Source organism: Apiospora marii, assembly GCF_038362585.1.
Source record: "Apiospora marii strain CBS 49790 chromosome Unknown utg000004l_segment0_segment0, whole genome shotgun sequence".
NCBI classification, from domain to species: Eukaryota; Fungi; Ascomycota; class Sordariomycetes; order Amphisphaeriales; family Apiosporaceae; genus Apiospora; species Apiospora marii.
The window spans coordinates 3,105,426-3,125,268 of record NW_027117375.1 but is presented as its reverse complement, the minus strand read 5'-3'; the positions used below and the strand labels follow the sequence as shown (position 1 = coordinate 3,125,268).

Genomic DNA, 19,843 nt, shown 5'->3' with positions numbered 1-19,843 from the left:
AAGGAAGCCAATGCTACAAGTGGCAACGCACCAAAGTAATAGGACCCACGCCTACAAAGCCTTGACGATACTTCTCTCGTCGAAGAGATCCTTCAGAACCCCGTCCACCGCCACCTCCTCGTCGAGCGCCCCCATCGCGTACGTGCTCTCAAAGGCGAAGATGCTCAGCTGCCCGAAGAACGGGCGCAGGATCTTGGCGACGAGCTCCTCCTTCCGGTCCACCGTCAGCTCGTCACTGATGCCGCCAACGGTCCCGAGGAGGGGCCGGCGGCGGTGGTGCTGCTTCGTCCCGGACGTGACGGGCGCCGCGTCCGTCGTCAGCTGGGCCGCTGCGGACGCCGAGCTGATGTGGCTGCCCAGCTCCTCGGAGAGCTCGTCGACGAGCGCCACGGGTTGGTACGTCGTCGAGCGGTAGATAGCATCTATGGTGTCGGTCACGAAGAGCCACTCATGCAGCTGGAAGTCGTCCGGCGCCGCACAGATCAGCAGATCAAGAAGTTTGCAGGCCTGTAGCACGGATGTGTTGTTGTATGTGTCGCTGGACGCGCTATGGTCGGGCGCCGCTACGGATGAGATGGCCGCGTGGAGCTCGGCGTTGATGACAGGCCACAGCGGCGAGAGGTGAATGGGCGAGGTGCGAAGGACCAATGCCCGAGCTACCATGAAGATCTCAGCCCGGGTTGTAGATGAAGGAGAAGAAGTCGAGGAAGCCGCCAGGAGATCAACCAGCTTCTCCAGGATATTGGGAAAGTCCGTCACAAAGGTATCGTTCGGGGATGCGATGACAAGAGTAGCTATTCGACGAAGATTGAGCTGGGTCTTGCGGTCTGCTTCCAATCGCGCCGAAGTTGCCCCTACGCCAAAAACAATACCGGCAGTTGTAGGAGGGGTGATCCTACTTAGTATGTCTGGCATCCGCTCCTTGTCGGCTATCGTCCACTGTTTTAATAGAGACAGCCAGTCGCTCCGGACCAGCGAAACAGAAGATCCAAAGAATCTCGCGTCGTTAAAGGCGTCCCCGATGTCTTTCTTCCACGTCTTCTGATTGTTCGGTAACCTAGTTAGCTCCTGGAGTAGCACGAGCGTGCTTTTTGAAATTGTTTCAGGGAACCCCTTAGACCGAATCAAGGGCCCGATAACATTGGTCGAAATCGAGCTTGCCGCCGTTAAAACCCTGTCTGACTCGACTAGAATCTTGGGAAGGTTGGGCACTATAGCAGAGAGAATACCAACAACATCATCTGCTCTTTCAGCCGGGCTCCGCGCGACAGAGGTCCTTCTTCCGTCGACCCTAGCTTTGTCAGACTGTGACGCCGAAGAGGATACTTCGATAAACGTGGTAGGTCTTGTGGTAAAGAGGGCTGTAAGAAGCCGGAGGAAGAGATCCTGTATGAAATTAAACATTAGTCTTCTCGTCTCTTCAAACAGGGCACCGGATCACTTACGCCAAGTTCCCTTCGCATCTTCCGTTGCTCGCCGAAGTTCGTATTATCGACCTTCTCACCAAGTATCGCTGCGAACTCGAGAAGACTAGGTAGCGTCTGCCTGTGTGGGAAAGGGTTCCCAAGAATATCCTTCAAAAAGACCATGCAGTCCTGCCAAATCTCGTCCATGGCATCGTCCTCCAACGACCTTGCATAATCAACCAAGAAGATTACAAGGTCGGTGTCCTGCAACGAGATTGTCAAGGTGGACTTCCTTGAAGGGTCCAACGCGCTGGGATTGGTACGGCTATATATGGCGTTGAATATGGCAGGAATAGTGTGCCTTGGCCGCGAGCCATCCAGAGCCGGCAATAGGTTCAATACTTCGTTATGTTTGACCTTGGAGGGAGTTGCCAAGGAAGCACACCATATGTCAACAACAGTCTCGAGGCATTCCAGTGCCTCGGCAGCGAAGACATGTTCCAATAGCCGTCTGGCCCGGTTTCTCATTCGAAGAGAAGTATAGTTGAACGACAATGCCGAGTCGGACTCCAGAGACGAAGCATCACTCCCTTGTCCCCAGGACCAGATTTTGAAACATATACGCACAGCATCCTGGAAAGCAAGAAGAACAGTGAGCCTATCGTTTGCAGTCACGCTCCGAGACTGTGGAGCATCCGAGTTGAAAACACCCGAAACCATATTGCTTAGGAACCCTTGCGGCTGATCTGGACCCTTGACGACTTGGGCTCTAGCCTCCTCTGCCAGGAGTTGATCGTGCGCTTTAGCTAGGACTTGCTCTAAGGCATTGAGAAGAGATATTAATGTCGTCTCTGGAGCACTAGTGCCGCCTGAGCTCATCCCGCTGCTCGCAAAGGTTCTTTGCAAATTCTCAAAAGTGTTTCCAACTTGCCGGCACAATGTCTCGACAAGCGGTATCAGAACTTGGAAGATGGAGTCCGAGTAGAAAGGAAGCGACTCAGTCAAGAACCCGACCCAGCTGTCCAGGACGGGCCGGCTACTAGGGGACTCCAGACCAGCTTGAATAGTCTTCAACAACGATGTAGGCGGAGGAGTTAATTGAGTAATGAACTCGGCTGGTGCAGACGATAACCGCATACTGCCAGAGGGGTAATTAAGCCCCTTTTTCTCTCCTGTGGGAGAAGAGGGTATCTCTTTTGGCGAAGCGTCACGTAACCTAAGAGACGCAAAAACTACATCCAACAACAAGACCTGGATGTAAGGATCTGGTCCATGGAGCGACTGTTGAAGTCTTTCAATCAAGACATCTTCTAGATGAAAGCTAGATAGAGACTCAGCATAAGGATTAAGGAGAATCTGGTGGAGGAAAGTCAGGGCGCAGCGTTGCAGCTGAGCTGTGCGGAGCCGCATTTCCTGGTCTGATGAGAATTTGTTGCCCGCAATGCATCGCATGCAGACTTGGAGGAAGAACTCCTGGAGGGAAAGGTCGCCCTCCGTACCCGCTGTGCTTCGTTAGTATGGTTCGATGGAAGGAATGAGATACATCAAAGATGACTAGACCTACTTATTTCGGCCAGAATAGGATCTGGATCTTCAATCATGCGGGTTGCAAGAACGCTCCAGAATGCGTCAGGGGCCCAGCGAAAGATGTTTGAAATGGTTCGCATATAGTAGATGCCAGTATCTACGTCGTCGTCTTCGCCGAATTCAATAGATCTCTTTGATGCCTCTGGATTGGCAGTTCTGGGGAGGGTACGCAAGAATCCCAGTTCGGAGAACTTCGTTATGAAGACTAGAAATAGCCTTGAAGCCTTGTCAATCTCAAATACCTACATTGGAAGAACAGGCTTGCTTACTTTTCAATGCCAACCATATTGTTGAGCCAGAATTTGACAGCCATGAACAGTTGCGTACGATCGTCCAAGAGGGTGTCAAGCATTAGGAATAACGGACGGGTCAACATCACTTCCCAGTGGTCTTGCCCTGACAACCGGATGCGATTTGTATCCCTCCCGGGCGTTTTGGGTGCCCGCCGGTCTGCGCCGTCTTGCAGCGTATGTGACCAAAGAATACTGAAGCTTCTGCCAGAATCCGCCGGTCGGATTGAAAATGTCCCGGTTGTATCGTCCTTCAGCATCAAGCCGGCGATCGCGCCTTCGATATCTCGGTTCCGGGGCCCCAATGAAGATTGCAATTGCCAAAGACACCGAACCGTTTCAACGTGGTATTTTGGCTCAGAAAATGAGAGGAAACCCCACGCATGTCGAACCAGTGGCTCAACCAGATCAGAGAGGGAGGACTCGGGGATTCTCTCGCCGTTGAACAGCTGGTTTGAGAGACTCAAAATAGACTTGAAGGATGCGAAAGGCAGCGTTACGGTGGACAAGCGCTCTTGCATGGCTGCAAGAAGGCCTTCCGTATCCAAATGATACTCCTGTGGAACTTTGGACAACAAGACACCTAAGAAGCGGCTTCTGACTGCTAACGCATGCGGTGCCTCGTTGGCGCTCAAGCTGATGCATGTCAGCGTAGATGCCTTTTGAAGAAGCAAGTCCCCGGCATTTCGTGCTGAGAAGGGAAGAGATGCAGCCTCTAGGTTGCCTTGATCAGTGACATAGAAATCGCGAATTTTCTTGAGCAGCTCGCTGTTCGACATGGATGCTATGACTGGGCGTTCCAGAGACCCAACAGAGTCCCTTGCACCTGTCTTCTCCGGAAATGCACGCTCGGGAATCAGGTCTAATAGGTTCAAGGCGATCCCCAGCGCTTGGTCGGGCAGGCTAGAGTCACGATCTTGAGCGTTCCTTTTGCTCGACTGGTCGCGTTCCTGGGACTCCTTGAGCATGGCAAGAATAGACAGCGCTGCCAGGGGCGCGTGTATTGTGATCATTTCTTCTTCTCGGATGTTAAAATGGGACATGACGAACTGCACCAGGGCAAGTTTGTCGGCGCGGTCCTCATAGGTTGAGGTGCCCGGTCCAATGGCCTGCGCAACCAGTCCGACGAGCTCACCGTAAATCAGGCCGCTTTCGACGCCATCAAAAAAGACGCTCGCACTGCGCATTACCTCATTGAACTCCGACTTGCTAGCCGCGGTGGTTTTGAAGTCCCTGACGCTCTTTATTACGGGCAGAAATATCTCAGGAACGACAAGGCCGCCAATCTCCCATCTATCCATTAATGAAAGACATATCCTGTACGGCCGAGCTCGTTCGGTCGGGTTCTTGTTGGATGCTGATCTGATCATAGAGAGCAGAGCTGATGTCAGAGGCTGCAGTCCGAACTCCTCGAAATAGCTTGTTTTTGTTGTGAGAAAGGCTTGTTGCTGTTCAGAAGTTGTAGTAGGAGACTCTACTCCAGTCTCTTGCTCCTGGCCCACTGGGTCAGGCCCCAGGAACCAAGCCCACAAACGTCTATTCAAACTCATATCCCTGCGTGTTACAACGCCCGCGGCTGCGCAGAGCAGCAGTTCGAGGTCTTCCGTCGTGACTCTCTTCTGGAGGACTTGGGAGTGTAGCGGCAAATGCGTCACTAGTATATCTAAAAAGCCTCGCTGGATGAGCAGCTGCTCGTCTTCAAGACCAGCTGCAAAACACCGGATAAGCAACCCAGGCTCAGGGGAGGTCACAATACTTGACAGTTCCTCGGTCAAGGCATCTTCATCTGATTCACTCGTTGTCGCTTTCCCCGTCGAGGAGTCTTGCGAAATAGGGGAACCTAGATTCGGCAGATTCCTTGAAAGATACGCCAAGGCACCCGGACGGCGGCTCTGGCTGGTGATGGATGCTAAGAAAAAGCACTGCCAGAAGAAATCATCACCCGTGGAATGGGCGTTCGTAAGGTGATGGCTCCCTGGCGTCCGTATGGCGAGTTTAAAGCCTTCAAGGATCTTCAATGTCCTATCAAAGTCTTCACTCGTCTCTTCTTCCAGACCGGGCAGCAGGGCCAATATGAGAGACTTCATGGCCGGGCGCAAGGCACGGGGGTCCAGCTTCAGGAAGTACTGCTCCAGAAGATCTAGAAAGGGTGCCCTGACTGTCAAGGAGGCAAAGGATAAGGTCGACGCCAGTCCCGGAAGGTAAAGGGGGGAGGTCTCGAGACAAGCCGTCGTTTCCTATGACCGAGAGCACGTAGCTGTAGACCTCCAGCGCCTTTTGGTGGACACCGGACGGGAGCGAAGGGTTGAGACATTGCGACAAACGCTTTGCGACGAGGGCTTTCGATGGAATGGTTGAGAAACTGGAGTGGCGAGCCTGCAAGGCTTTGAGCAGTCTGCTGAGGAAGGAGATATAGTCGGCCCACTCCTCCAAGGCAGTATCAAATAGTGACAAGGCACGCTCGACGCCCGAAGCATATTTCCGATAGGCCTTGTCCTTGATAGGGAGATCCTCGGCGCTAAGCTGATTCCTCCATTGGCGCAAGACTGGAGTGTTGCGCCCGGAGCTCTCTGGGGATCCTCCATGACCGGGCTCGAGGGTGGCCATGGTTGTGTGCGTCGCTCTCTCGTACTATTAAGGTGGCAAGAGAGAGATGCTATAGGCATTGGGGCTCGTCGGAGGGAAATGGAGGCATCCGAATCGCATCGCCGTTGGGCAGGTGCCAGGTGCAGTCGGGTCGCCGCTCAGGTGCGGAACTAGTCGAATTTAATGTTTCCCCTCTTCAAGAAATTGGTGAGCACCTTTCTGCTGCCTACATCTGCTCCAATGGTTTGGCCATCAATAAAGAAGCGAATTCGTTGTCAAGATTGGCGAGCTGCCTTGTGGGATACGTTGCTAGTTTCACAGATCCCCCAGGCGCGGTGGTGCCTGGCTAATGGGAACTGTGCTGCTGGTGGTGCTGCAGCATCCCTGCCTGCCCGCGTAACCTTTCACAGGCCTGACCCGCCCGCTCTGCAAGGCTACCTCCAGCTGCCGTTCCAGTACCTCCCCGCTAGGCACACCAGTTGACCTCCCCTGTCAGAATACATCGTCAAATGGTAAGGTACCTGTAGCCTTTCACTTTACCTACAGTACTTACCTAACGGACTACCTATTATTAGCTCTCCAGCAGATTCCCATACCACTTTTCCATCCATCAACTGTATCGGGCTATCTATCCATGACGAAGCCCAACATGTTATTTACAGCCTAATGCTCCTGTCGTTTAGCCTTGGCTTTTGACCTGGCCATCCACAGGAGAAGTCATCCCTCGTCGATACCAGGCCAGCCAGTCGGTCTACGTTATCGTAGTTTGCCGGCTCTCCCGACTCCGTTTATAGAAAAGAATGAGATATCCACAATTGTGCCAACAATGCGGACTGGCAGGGAAGACGCCGGGGTCTCTCGTGCTAACGACGAAGAACATAATGCGAACAATGGCGACGACGCGCCCCCTCCCCCTTTGCCACCTCGACCATTGCCTGGCCCGCAACCGAACCACGAAATCCTTATAGCCGCGGCTGCGGAGCGACCTTCATTACAGTCCAAGCCGACGACTGCTATTTCTTCCATGAGCATCCAGACCTTGTCTTTCCCAGACGGCACGAGGGGCACGTTTACTAGTGGAGGAGACGACCCGTCCGCGAAAGGGTCTGATAATGTGGTAATCCCGGGGGATCTTGCGTCGACGCGCGGTCCCAATGCGGCACCCGACGACCTGGATGACAGCATGAGCGTCGCCACATTTGCGCCGACGTTGCGGGCGCCTGGCGACCTGGCGAGTCTGCTCGGTGGGGCTATCAGCAAAAGGAGCCCGGCGTGGAAGTTGCTTAGATCGCAGTCGGCCACAGTACAACCTTTCGAAACCATGCGGCTGGAAGACGATGGGACACTATCGGAGTTCCCCAAGGAGTTTGACGACATCCCAGACGAGATGGATAAGGATTGGAGCGATTGGGACCGGCTCGTGGTGTGGAAGTCCAAATTGAAACACTACATGATCCTGTCTTCTGCTGGCAAGCCCATATACAGTCGGCATGGCGACCTGGCGTTGATCAATTCGTCCATGGGCGTTGTGCAGACTATTATTTCGTTCTACGAAGGGGCCAAGAACCCGCTTCTGGGCTTTACCGCTGGAAATACGCGGTTCGTCATTGTGATTCGGGGACCGCTATATTTCGTCGCCATCAGCAAGCTGGGGGAAAGCGACACGCAACTTCGGGCCCAGCTAGATGCTCTATATATGCAAATTTTGTCCACGTTGACACTGCCCACGCTCACTCACATATTCGCCAATCGCCCGTCGACAGACCTTCGCAAACCTCTCGAAGGCACCGAATCCCTGCTTTCATCCCTCGCGGATAGCTTCACAAAAGGCTCGCCATCTGCGCTGCTGGGGGCTCTGGAATGCCTAAAGATTCGCAAATCGCACCGGCACGCCATCAACAACGCATTCCTGAGATCCCGAGCTGATAACCTGCTGTATGGTCTGATAGTGGCCGGTGGAAAGCTCGTCAGCGTGATCCGACCCCGGAAACATTCGCTGCACCCCAGTGACTTACAGCTTATCTTCAATATGCTTTTCGAGTCCGGCGGGGTGAAGGCGGGAGGAGGAGACAACTGGATTCCCCTCTGCTTGCCGGCTTTCAATAATCGGGGTTATCTGTACATGTATGTAAGTTTCCTGGACGGCGAAGCTGCGAGCCCGACCACGCCTGCAGGGGCACATTCGGTTCATGAGGAAACGGCCATCATCCTGATCAGCCCGGACAAGGAGAGCTTCTTCGCCCTGCAGCAGATGAAGGACGACGTCGTCGCCGAGCTGCAGAAGCGGGGCAGCCTCGACATCATCCGGACCGCGGCGCGCCAGGGCCGGCCCCAGGTCGCCGAGGTCGCCCCGGGGTCCCAGATCAGCCACTTCCTCTTCAAGAGCAAGGCAAACGTCCAGTTCTGCATGTCGGCGCTGGACCCGGCCTTCGGCGACGCCGTCTCGCACCGCCGGCTCATGTCGCTCTACCACAACATGCACGCCACCGTGCATGCGAAGCACGCGCACCTCAAGGTGATACACTGCGTCGGCACGGACTCGACCTCGCTGGCTTGGGTCACGCCCATCTTCGAGTTCTACTGCGTGGCGGGGCCGAACGCGTCACGGCATGTCATGACACAGGGGGCAAATCGGGTCATCCAGTGGGCAAAACGTGAGGAAGAACGATTATTTATTATTGGCGGTGGCGTATTTTAAAGCCCCCGAGAACACCACCCACGTGAATCATATATTTCAGATACCAGACTCATAAATTATTTGGCAATGGCGGCGTTCTGTAGAACTAGACACGATGCTGGCACTGCTTGTCTTGTATATCGCACCACCACACTAAAAGTCAAATGCGCCGGTGTACTCCCAGACTCCTTGCTCTATAGACTCTTTCCCGTGAATGATAGATCCCTTCTGCATGGGGTCTTGACTCTCTGGGGGCATCCCCATCAAACAAAAAGCAAGCTTTTGGGGTCTCGTTCAGGTCATTCATGATTCCACCTGCCCTATTTCGGTTTCCAGGGGGCTAAGAGCGGCCAGAGAGCCAGTAGCCCGGTTCTATAGACTTCCGAGAATCGACACAGGCGCGCCCGGCGGTGTCCTGGTTGTTATTGTTATTGGCGTTGCGAGATTCTGACAAAGTGGAAATCTCGCGGAGGCATGCGCTCAAGCTCCTCAAGCGCTCGTTCTTGGGTCCGATGCGATCACTCCAGGCAGGAGCGATGGGGCCAGCCTCGTTGGCGTTCTTGAGGAGGGGGCGTTGGGATAGCGCGAGCGGTGGCACGGCTCGTGCTTGCGCTTCTGCTGGTTCTGCGATCGCCCTTTTTGAGAACGTGAGAAGGAGCGCTGCACGAGCGTCATCAGCTTGGACTTTGTCTTTGGGCTTTCTGACGCCGAGGGCTCCTCATCGTCGGCTTCGTCGCTGTCTGAGTTGTCGGGGGAATTGCTTTCGCTGCCCTGAGGACTGGCGCGCCGGGACTGTACAGCGCTGATGAGTTTCTCTGTCATGCGGCGGATACCCTCTACCAGCGAGCCCCGGGAGTTCTCGTCCTCGGACCAGCGGTAGTATTCCTCGGTGGAGCTCCGGCGGCCGAAAGACTGCCGGTGGACCTCAATGCTGTCCCGCTTACCGCTGAATGTTATGGAGTCGATTATCTCATATGCCTCTTCATCGCCTTCGTCGTTGTCCTCATCGTCGTCCTCATCGTCGTCCTCGTCCTCGTCATACGTATCCTCGTCATCCTCACTCGATGATGTCTCTTCTCCCGTGCTGCTGGCCTTGCGCCGCCGAGAGGCCGCCGATTCCCAGCTCCAGTTTTGGAAGAGCTTGTGCTCTGGAACCTTCCTGACGTGCATCTTTTCTCCTCTCGTGCTCAAGATCTCCTCGGCTTCGGAGTGGACGTCTTTTCTAATTTCCGCGTAGCGCTTCGCCATCGTCTGGAACTGGTGTCTTTGATTGTCGCTGAACAGGGCCCAACGCCGGTGGACTTCGTCTTGGGTCAACAAAGCCCCACCGAAAGGGGGGGCCCATGGGTTCTCCATGTCGACAGTGGGCGATTCGGAAGTCGGCAATGAAGTTGGTGCCATTGACTCGTCCCGTGAGCCGTGTGATGATGATCTCAACGCACCATACATGTACGAGTTCTCATGAATCCAGCTGCAAGGCCTCGTGGGTGGTGTCGACGCAGTCTCATGATCCAGCGCCGGGGGCGTAAATGACGAGCCGATGCTCTGCAGGGACGCGTTTGAACTGGCTGGTGCTGCTCTCCGCAGCACCGAGGATGTAATGTCCACATTTGTTGGCTCCATACCGTCATCTGAATCCCGATTTGGTGTGAGTAATGAGTGGCTGTCGTGTTGTGCAAAGCGTGCTCGACAGTTATTTTGTCTAGGGATTTTTAGTTGTTTGTCTGAGGAATCGTGAGATTTCTCGCCCTCTTGTATGTACTGAGGGCAGTGTATCGGAGAAGCCCAAAGGGGTGCGGGTGTGAAGGCCTTCTATCGGCGGGATGGTGAACCAGAGAATGTGCAAGTCTATACGGTTCTGATCGTTCCACCACACAACTCCGAAAGAAAGAAAAAAGTAAAGAATCAATATACGATACCCAATGACCGGTCTACATCGGACACTACCAATGCGTTGGATTTGACGGAGATGAGTCTTCTTCGTTGCTGGAGGGGTCCGATGTGAAGGCGAAGCAGGGGATGGATACAGATGAGCTGGAAGCGCTGAGGTGGAACGAATGTGTGTGGGAACGAGTGACCTTGCTTCGTGAGCCCAAGTATCGACAGATGTGACTTATGTATGTATGGAAAGGGGTGAAGCCCTCTGTGCGACATATGACAAGGGCAGATATCCAGGGTTGGTCCTATGCTTCAACCGTCAACGATGGCAATGCCCTACACAACGGACAGAGTGCGGGGGTTAGTATGGACCAGAATCACCAATGGCATCCCAGTGAAGCCTCTTCCGTCCATTGGATAGGGAACTTGTTCAGACCGGGTGCGCGTGGCGGCTTTTGAGGCACTTAGGGCTGGAGCGAGCAAACCAATTCTATTCAAGTGTTCCCGTAACCTGTAGAGGTCGGAAGTTTAAACACAACCACTCTCTTAGCACGCTCTCTACACTGTCTTCAAGCATGCCTAAACCATGGCTGGGCAATGATAGTGCAGATATGAGTACTTTTCATTATTGTAACTGTCGAGATAAGTACACTTACTAAAGCCCCCGCTTCTCTGCGCCTGCCTGTCCCCCTGCCATTCCCCCTCTCTGGCCTGGTAGCAACATCGGGGGAACCCCTTTCCCATGGCTTATACCAAGCAAGTTCCCGCATGGGAATCCCTCTCACCAAAACTTAAACAAGCACGAATTTGATTACCTTGGCTCCGGACCAAGTCCAAACCCATGTGCAAGACATTCCAAGAAAATCGTCCACCCCCTTGGACGCTCCAAAACCCAAGAAAGAACATATCATCCCAAGGTTGTGGGCTAAACTTCTTCTATGCAATGCTATCTTCTACTTAGCTTCTTCGTCTGATGGGTGGCCCCTACTTTGCGCTCCCATTTTTCTTCTGGTAACCTTAACCCACTTGGAGATTCTGTCTCTCACTCGTCGCCTAAAATTGCGTCGACCGGTTATTTCTCCTGGGATGCCTTCGCTTACGGTGAATGATCTGCTTTCGAAATCAACGTTTCCCAGGCTGGGATTGGCTTGCATGAATGCATGCTGATCTACATCTGAAGTTTGGTTGCCCTCCAGTAGCATGCCCAGAGGCTCAGATTGTGGGCGGCGGTTTCGTGCAAGTAACTTCCTAAGATTTGACAGACGCTTTCTGAGACCACGAGTACGTTCCTTTCTCGCATCTTGAGACGAAACCGTTTCTCGAGTCCTTCCAGATTCAGATATACGGGATTGTGCCTTGCTCAACCTCCTCGAGTCGCTGGAATGCGCTGCTACGAAGGTTGGGCCAGCTTCAGGGGTAGCTTCCCCGGCGATACCCGGAGAATACTGGGAATCCAGGCCAATTCTTGCATGGCTATCGGCTTGTGTGTCACCGCGACTAGTCGACCGAAATGCATCACATAGCCTAGAGGAAGCTGTGAACAAGTCCCTTGGCCGTTCATTTGTAAGGCTTTGGATGACACCAGAGCGCTGCACGTCTGGATATCTGCGAACAGTCCCTGTGAAAGGCGATGATGTTGTGCGGTATGTGCTGAGATATGTTGGTGCTCTGAGGCTACCTCTGTCAGAATAATGGCTACCAGCGTCGTCATTCTCGTTCAAGAGCTCAACGTCATTCGTTGCTCTACACCAAGGATAATTACTCTCGGAATTCCATGGTCTAGAGTTCCGTTGGTCCATTTCGTGTGTAGCGGGCACCTTCGTTTTGAAGCGAATCTTTGGCAATTTCTTCTGGGTATTGGTCGCTTCGCCTGGGTGCCGTAAAATAAATTTATCTCTGGGTTGTTGCAAACCACGATGGTTTTGAGCTCTTGGAGTGCCAGAACGAGACAAGCTGAAAGGCTGTAATATCTCAGCACATTCGTATTCATCCACGGTCGAGCTTGGTGTGGAGGCCGCCAAAGTTGAGGTCGGAAGAGGCGGCAATGCCTTCATGAGCTGTGGTATGCTGTTCTTGACTTTCAGCTGGCGTGCCGGCGAGATGGGTTTTGGAGATATCAGAGGTGTATTGGAACATTCCTGGGTTAATTGAGGGAAATCATCGTCGCTGGCATTTCGCGTGACAATCTTGAGTCCCGTATCTCCTCTATGGAGCTTATGTTGTCCTTGGCAGCCAACGCTTCCTCCTTTGACTCCTACTGTGGCGGTATTGTTCTGCGCCGAATTGACCTGACGTTCGTTCTTATTAATCGCTGCTTCCCCGCCAGTATTGCCTGGTATTGTCTCTGTGGTCATGAAATTCGCACTTCCTATCGATCTTCCAATGGTACGGTCCAGCTCAGTGCTTCGGTGATCTCCCAAGCTGTCTGAGCTACTCAGTATGTCCCGGGGCCCTTGATTTCGATATGCTTCCGACATTGATACACAAGAGTCAGTGGGCAAAGAGATCCAACCTTGTTCTGAGTCACTGTGTTTGGGAAAGAAACCGCGGTATTTCGTGGCCGGTTCGGACTTGGAACGCCGCTGAGACGGGTTCTCTTTAGAAACAAGTTGGGTTCCATCCTTCTGCTCGCACTCTTCGCTTTTCGAATCGTGAGTGTCAGCTCTCACGATAACTCCCTGCTCACTGCGGATAGTCGGTGTTCTGCCGGCGTGAAATACGACTTGCTTCTCGAGGGAAGCCGTCTTCGCCCCTGAGGCGGCGGTCAGGCGCATTTCATGATAGCTGCATGTGCCTGCTTCTCGTGAAGCAATGTCCGGGCTTCGATCCAGCGTATCCATAAAGTCTCTGCCGGTTTGAGAAGGCAGGCAGTCGATATCGGTGCCCTGTCCCGTAGCTATTGGGGACTGGGTGGCCCTTGAGATCGTATTCGCTGTAGATGCGGTATCTCCTTGACCCAGATCTTGTGTAAAACGACTTTGATGGCTCTGGGTCTCATCTGATTGGTCTCCTTTCTCTTCGGTTTCAACATGCTGTACCGAAAGCTGATCTTCTGGCCCCTCTCGAAACACTAGCGATTGGTGCATACTGGGAATCCTGGTCGGAGTAGGGGCTACTGGTTCAATGGTAGCCGTCACAAAGGGCTGCTTGAACTCAAAGTCCTCTGTATAGTCGTAGTAACGCGGCGGAGGATCTAGAGAGCCAAACTGGACATGTCTCAGGGGCGGTGGCATACGATGATACATGTTGATAACTGAGGTGAGGCTCGATGTTCTCGTAGAAGAGCTGAGCACCTTCTCGCAATACGAAAGACTGCAGGACGTTTCCGATGCCGCAGATGCGGTTCGGCTTGAATCCGTGCCTGACTGCCGGTTTGAGATATAGTGGGATCCTCGGGTTTGCAGTATTGGGGTAGAAATATTCATGTCCAACCTCGCATCTAACGGCGGTAGACGTCTATGTGGCCGCGAGAGCGTGGGAGCACCCGGTCCGTGTCCAGTTCTCTGTGACTTTGTAAGCGGCAAACAGGGCAGAGCTCGCAAATGAGTTTTACTCTACTTACCAAAGAGATCCTGTCAATCTCTACCATGCGACTATAGTCCACAAGACCCGACTCCGTAATGGCAGGCGATGCTGGACGAGCTCCTGGACGTTTCAAGCGAGTGGGATATGGGAAAGGCGAGCGTGGCCGCTGCAAGGGGCCACCGCTGTAATGGCTCTGCAGGGTGTTGCTGGACTTATTGTGTGATAAGTGCCTGGAACCGACTGTGGTCATTGAACAGGACCGTTGATTCTGGTCCTCCACCAGATGAGAAAAGACACTATTAGCTGAACTCTGACTGTTCGACCCGTACAAGGAGAGAATTTCCGACGTCGTGTCCCGGCATGAGGGAAGTCGGCGACGGTCATCTTGCCGACGGAAGTCATCAACCGATCTTCGCATTGGCAGGTGATTGTGGCTCCTCGAACCTTGGATGCCATGATGAGTCGAAGTGGCAGTGATAGTCGCGGACGTCTTAACCGGTTTGATGGTGAATATGCCGATGTCGCCCGTCTCCGTGGTCGTCTTGAGCATACTCTCGAGGGCGCCTGGCGAGGGAAGCAAGGCCGAGTTCTCATTCACGCTGCGAAGTGGCTTGTGTAGGGGCCTTGCTTGACTGGCATAGCTGCTGTGTAGTGTCCCATGGCTGGCGGCACGCCGAGGCAGAGGCCGATTTTCTGCCTGCATACCTTCAAACCAGTTGTGTGGGTGATACACAAGATGAGGAGAGAGAAACCGAAGCCCAGGGGTATGAAATACTTCTATCAGGTTGATAACGAAGCATGGAATCCAAGGGACTGCCCATCAATACCTGGGAACGGTTTGATTCACACCAGCTGTAAGCTTGCGTAGGGAGTTGAGCAACAAATGATATCTTTGGTCGAGCCGGGTACGCAACGGGGAGCGCGAAAGGGCATGAGTTTTCCTTAGACGGCGTATCAACGCCATACGGCAGGTTCGTTACGACGGTGTGATTGAAGTTCTGGAGCCACAACGAAATGCACAAAACCTTCAACATGCCGAGGAAGTGACAAAAGGCAGGTACATTGTCCTTCCCATCAGGAACAGTCTGGACCATTTTAAAGCGCAAATGAAGCAAGAACATGACTGTATTCATCGGGTTCCAACGCACCTTCCTGCAAGCCCCTCTGGCGTAATTGCCTGGCTTTACAATGATTCGAGTCATGGTCCCGGAACTTAGCTGAAGTAGAGCTACAACAGGACCCAACAGCTGCATACGAGTAAGCCACCAGTTCATCCTGAATAGGGCAAAATCAACAGGTGCGTTGCTGAAGTTTCCCAGAATGGCGAACTGGTCAAGCTGCATGCCGGTGGGTTGATGTGTTTGAATCAAGGTATGTAGTTAAGTAAATGTTCCACGAACCATTAATTTGGGGGTATGCCAACCAAGTACAGTGCCTCGTCAGCGGCCACAATCAAATACACATATACCTACATGTATTTTATAGAAACATGTATATCTAGGTTACATGTAGATATATGATTTGGCTTTCTGCATTGGCCTTGGGTTCGCTAATGCCTACTGTATGCAAAGGCAGGCAGATGTGTTGACTCCCAAGCCAATTGCAACACAGACTACCAGTTAGCTTTGGCATATGTCGAATCCTCATCTCTTGACCAAACTCATGTATGCTCTTGAAAGAGGGCCTAATAACTCTCCACACTTCGTCCAAGCCCTCCTTTCCCATTCAGAATAGCCGGTCAATGTATTTATAGCCTCGAGAATAGCCCGGCAAACACCACACCCGTAAATTTGACTCGAGGATCGAGAATCCGCAGTTTCTTATACCTGGAAGTGATATAAGAAGCAAGTAAACCCAGAGGCGCGGGTTTAAAACCAGATACGAGGATCGTAAGATATAATTACCTACTTTATTTCATTCGTCTTCGGCATTCGATTTGCAGCAGATTATCACTAGTTATACTAGCAAACAAGGGAGGACGTTTTACGCCAAACACGGTATTGCCACTGAAGTGATCAACCCCTTGTTCTGGTCTTTCAATGTTCTTTGGCTTATGTCAACTTATTTTGACCCCCACAAGTGGTAAGTACTCACCAGACTTTAGTTGAGGCAGAACCTCGCGAATCTCACCCAATGCTGCTTGCGCTGCGATGCGGCCACGAGGGTCAATGTCGTATGCTCCCAAATGTGACAGACCAATGATATTGACGGGACTAGCCGGGGTAGTGTTGGGTAGCGAGGTGCAGGGGTGGGGTTCATCATAAATATCTGAGTGTGCATTAATTCGTGCCAAGGAGTACCTCTCTAGGAATATCCATCCTCCATCAAGACGGGATAACATTCTAGCCCAGCAGCTCTTTTCGCTGAATTCTGTACAATGTGTAGACGAGTGCGAAACCTTCAGCCAGCCATGAGTGTGCGCTTGATTGTCCGTCCCTTGAAACCATAATAATATACAGGCTCACCATCTCTGCGTCTCGGTATGTGACCGCCACAAGACAAAACTCTAGACACCGAACCGTCAATATATGAATAACTGCACCAAAACAGCCTTCGGTTATTTGCGCCTGACCTAAATCGCGAATACCCTTTCTATGTATAACACAAATTCCATCGAGAATCTCCCAATTTACGTCTTCGACTCTACGCGCTGAGCAGGTCTCGAACGCTCATGCCTCGCCCAGCACCACTGCTGCTGCTGGTAGTACCTCGCCGGTCCGTATTCAACATCAGTAGCGCAGCCGAGGCTTCTTGGTCTATGTCGCGCATAGGCGGCAGGGCAGGGCTTGTGAGCGTCGAGTTGGACGCCGAAGCAGGCCCTCGACTGTAGCTATATTGCTGGGGCCCAAAAGCCGGAGAGGTATGCGTAGATGCGCTATAGCTGTAGTGGCGATGGTCCGTTGATGCCGACGAATAGGAGTTTTGCCGGTGGCGGGCGTCTTCGGCTAACAAGGCAGGGGATTCGGAAGGCCTCTGGGACCGAGAAGTAGACTGGGTGTATGTCGGGGACGGAGCTTCGGACCCCGTCATCTCTATATCACCCATGTCATCTTCTTGGTACACGTCTCGGCTAATGGGTGGCGGCAGGGCAAACTCGGTCGGCGTGGGCGCCGATGAATGTGATTCGTTCTGCGACTTGAGTTTGGCCACGCAATCCTCAAGGTATCGAACATAGTCTATCGAAGCCTACAAGCGTTGCTCGCGTCAGTCAGGGGCTGCAAGTGGTTCATGGCATGAGGGATAGAGCGAACCTGGAGGATGGCCAGCTTATGCATCTCACCAGTACAAGCTGGAATCAAATCCTTCAACACCGCAAATTCTTCGTTCATCTTCGACCGCCGCCGCCGTTCAATGAGACTATGGGCGGTCTTTCGTGCGATTTTTCTTCCGGCCGCACTCGTAGCGGCTGGCTGCTTCTTCTTGGATGCGGCTGTGGCAGCCGCCCCTTTGCCGGCTGCGGTTGGCGTGGACGCAGGAGAAGGTGGCTCGACTATTTCTTCTTGGGCACGGGGCTTCATCTGAATGATCTTCCGAGACCTTGTCGGTGGCGGGGGCAGTGCGAATTGCTCCTTGTGTGTTGTAGAAGAACGCCTGCGCGACTTCACAGCCTCGCTGGCTTGTACTGGGTACGATGTCATCTTGGAATCCAGGGGCTGATGGTTCGATGCTGTTGGTGATGACGTCTTGGCTTCCGAACCAGTCGACCTCGAAGCGTCTTTACCTCCCATAGCAGACGGTGGTAACTCAAACGACATCTGCATCGACGTCATCTGCTGTACTCCGTCTTTGCCTTTCATCTCCGTAGAGGAGTTTGGCGTTGGGGGCATCGTAGGACGCGGCATCTTATAAGCTCAATTCCGATGGTGTCAATAACGGGAAGCAGGAAACACTTTTGGTTTGGCGCCAAGAATAAGTTTGAATCGAAGCTCTGGAGATCGCCAGAGAAGCCGAAACGCGAAGGTTGTTTGACCAAGGGTCACCTAGACTCGGCTGATCGCAGCAAGTATGCCAGTATAAGCCAGAGATAAGTCACGCGCCTTAGTTGGACGATGCCGAGATGGAAAGTAGCCCCGGGCAACCAATCGAACCAGCAGAGAAAGACGAGAATAATACGGCCGGGAGTCCGACAATGTTTAAAGCAGCTATGTTGACATGGTTGTTGTCGTGTATAAGAGACACTGGATAAACATAGCTGAGAGATGGACAGGCAGACAATCCTGCAGCAAGAAAAGCGCACGAAGGGGTCTATCAGAGGCCACCTGCAACAACTCTATCTACGAGCCCGCATAGATGTAGGGACCAATGATCAAACTGTCTGGAGTCGCGTGCCAACTTCCACTGCCTCATCTTGAGGACCGTTTCCGTACGAATAGAGCCCCTCCCACTGTTCGAGAGTGGCCCGGGGTGGTGGTAGGAACGGGCCAATGAGAGGCTCGCATTCGACCATGTGCTCCTGAATCCAAGCTGAACTCGCGTCCAGAAAATGTGTCCCAGCCCGCACTAACTCTCACGTTGCATGGAGACATGGGGATCCCGCTAGGTACCACAACTCTATAGTTGCGGCCTCCAGAAACACCCCGGACTTGGGGAGTACGGGCCTGCAAGATCCCAGCAAAACAGTACTCGATCGCCAAACGGTTTTCTCGCCAACTCCGTTATTTTGCACGGAATGCACACCCAATAACGTCGAATATGAAATATCTTTCTTCTGCGAGAGAAGAAACCAAAAGAATGCCAATAAAAGCTATAGAACGCCAGAGTACCTACGTTGTCTTTCGCGCGCTTGGGTAGTGAGTGGCCCGGTACCAGCAGGGAGGTCTGGACGCCAAGACGCCAAAAGAGCCGATGGATGATCTCTACGAACGACATTGCCTAGGCGGATGCATCGAATTCTTGTCTTTCGCAACCGCATGCTGTACGGAGTAGTGCAGGTAAGGTTAGTGTGTCCATCTTACAGTACCCTACTGCAAGTCAGTATGTAGTATCATTGCAGTCCTGGATTGTCGGTAATTCAACTCCACCGGTGCTGAACGTACCAATGTTTCCGAACGTCCACGTTCCTGAGCTCACGAGACCTGACTCGTGGCAGGGTCTCTGGCATGTATTGGCCCCGTTTCGTAGCCCATTGTTCTCAATCTTACCACGTTCAAGGTCGTGTGGTAGACTAGATAATTGCGATTGTTCTGTCCATCCAATGGCCATCCATTTGAAAACATCATCATGACGAGCATCAGCGAACATGCTGTGCAAAGGCATCCGTTGGTGACAGCCCGTTCCTCTATCCAGGGTTCTAGTTGGTGTCGTATAGTGATACTCCGGAGAAGATGTGTGCCGGGAGGGAACAGCGTGAACATACAAACTTTTCAGCCTATGCGCTGACCCTTTTGAGCTCCCTCTACAAGGAAGATCCGAGATAGTATTGTATCATGGCGAAAACATCCCTAAAAGCACAATGAATATTCGTCAACTACAAACCAACTAACCAGAATGATATTTTGCTGAAGCTGGATTGTGCGAGTGTCGGTAGTGATCTTGGACAAACATACCCAGTTTCTATACCCCTGAAACAGGTCGAGTATCTACGTGACTGTATACTTGTGTTGATATACAACCATATGTCTTGCCTCAGGAAAGAGGATCGGCGTATAGTATTTAGGTTGGTCGTAATGTTTGAATATTGAGCAGCTAGCTGTACGGTACGGCCCTTGTGTCATCTGATAATGATCCATACTAGCACGTCTCAGCTTGTCAGAATCCAGCTGATGTCAATCAAGTACATAGCCTGCACAACACCTGTCGAGCTCGCCCCTGGAGATGATCGGAAGCAAAGAGCTGAAAATTCCGGCCTGGACTACTCTTGTTGGCCACTAGAAGCTAATAGGACTGTGATGTTG

At 52.6% G+C, this 19,843-nt stretch overlaps 6 protein-coding genes across 6 annotated transcripts; 1 reads left to right on the top strand and 5 right to left on the bottom strand.

The window, feature by feature from the left end:
- Positions 1-51: 51 nt before the first annotated feature.
- Positions 52-5,890, bottom strand: PG985_006920 (protein dopey; the record flags this gene model as incomplete). The annotated part of the gene is made up of 5 exons (XM_066826689.1): positions 52-1,386; positions 1,446-2,908; positions 2,971-3,235; positions 3,277-5,437; positions 5,508-5,890. The coding sequence occupies 5 exons, from the start codon at positions 5,888-5,890 to the stop codon at positions 52-54; spliced, it is 5,607 nt and encodes a 1,868-aa protein (XP_066686296.1).
- Positions 5,891-6,695: 805 nt separating this feature from the next.
- On the top strand, positions 6,696-8,567 carry PG985_006919 (Vacuolar fusion protein MON1; the record flags this gene model as incomplete). The annotated part of the gene is made up of 1 exon (XM_066826688.1): positions 6,696-8,567. The coding sequence occupies one exon, from the start codon at positions 6,696-6,698 to the stop codon at positions 8,565-8,567; it is 1,872 nt and encodes a 623-aa protein (XP_066686295.1).
- Positions 8,568-9,035: 468 nt separating this feature from the next.
- Positions 9,036-10,169, bottom strand: PG985_006918 (uncharacterized protein; the record flags this gene model as incomplete). Its single annotated transcript, XM_066826687.1, has 1 exon — positions 9,036-10,169. The coding sequence occupies one exon, from the start codon at positions 10,167-10,169 to the stop codon at positions 9,036-9,038; it is 1,134 nt and encodes a 377-aa protein (XP_066686294.1).
- A 1,208-nt stretch (positions 10,170-11,377) lies between these two features.
- PG985_006917 (uncharacterized protein) lies at positions 11,378-14,652 on the bottom strand (the record flags this gene model as incomplete). Its single annotated transcript, XM_066826686.1, has 2 exons — positions 11,378-13,933; positions 13,987-14,652. 2 exons carry the CDS (start codon positions 14,650-14,652, stop codon positions 11,378-11,380), a joined length of 3,222 nt encoding a protein of 1,073 aa, XP_066686293.1.
- A 1,940-nt stretch (positions 14,653-16,592) lies between these two features.
- On the bottom strand, positions 16,593-17,791 carry PG985_006916 (uncharacterized protein; the record flags this gene model as incomplete). Its single annotated transcript, XM_066826685.1, has 2 exons — positions 16,593-17,135; positions 17,201-17,791. The coding sequence occupies 2 exons, from the start codon at positions 17,789-17,791 to the stop codon at positions 16,593-16,595; spliced, it is 1,134 nt and encodes a 377-aa protein (XP_066686292.1).
- A 1,030-nt stretch (positions 17,792-18,821) lies between these two features.
- Positions 18,822-19,190, bottom strand: PG985_006915 (uncharacterized protein; the record flags this gene model as incomplete). The annotated part of the gene is made up of 3 exons (XM_066826684.1): positions 18,822-18,862; positions 18,905-18,910; positions 18,986-19,190. The coding sequence occupies 3 exons, from the start codon at positions 19,188-19,190 to the stop codon at positions 18,822-18,824; spliced, it is 252 nt and encodes an 83-aa protein (XP_066686291.1).
- Positions 19,191-19,843: the final 653 nt, after the last annotated feature.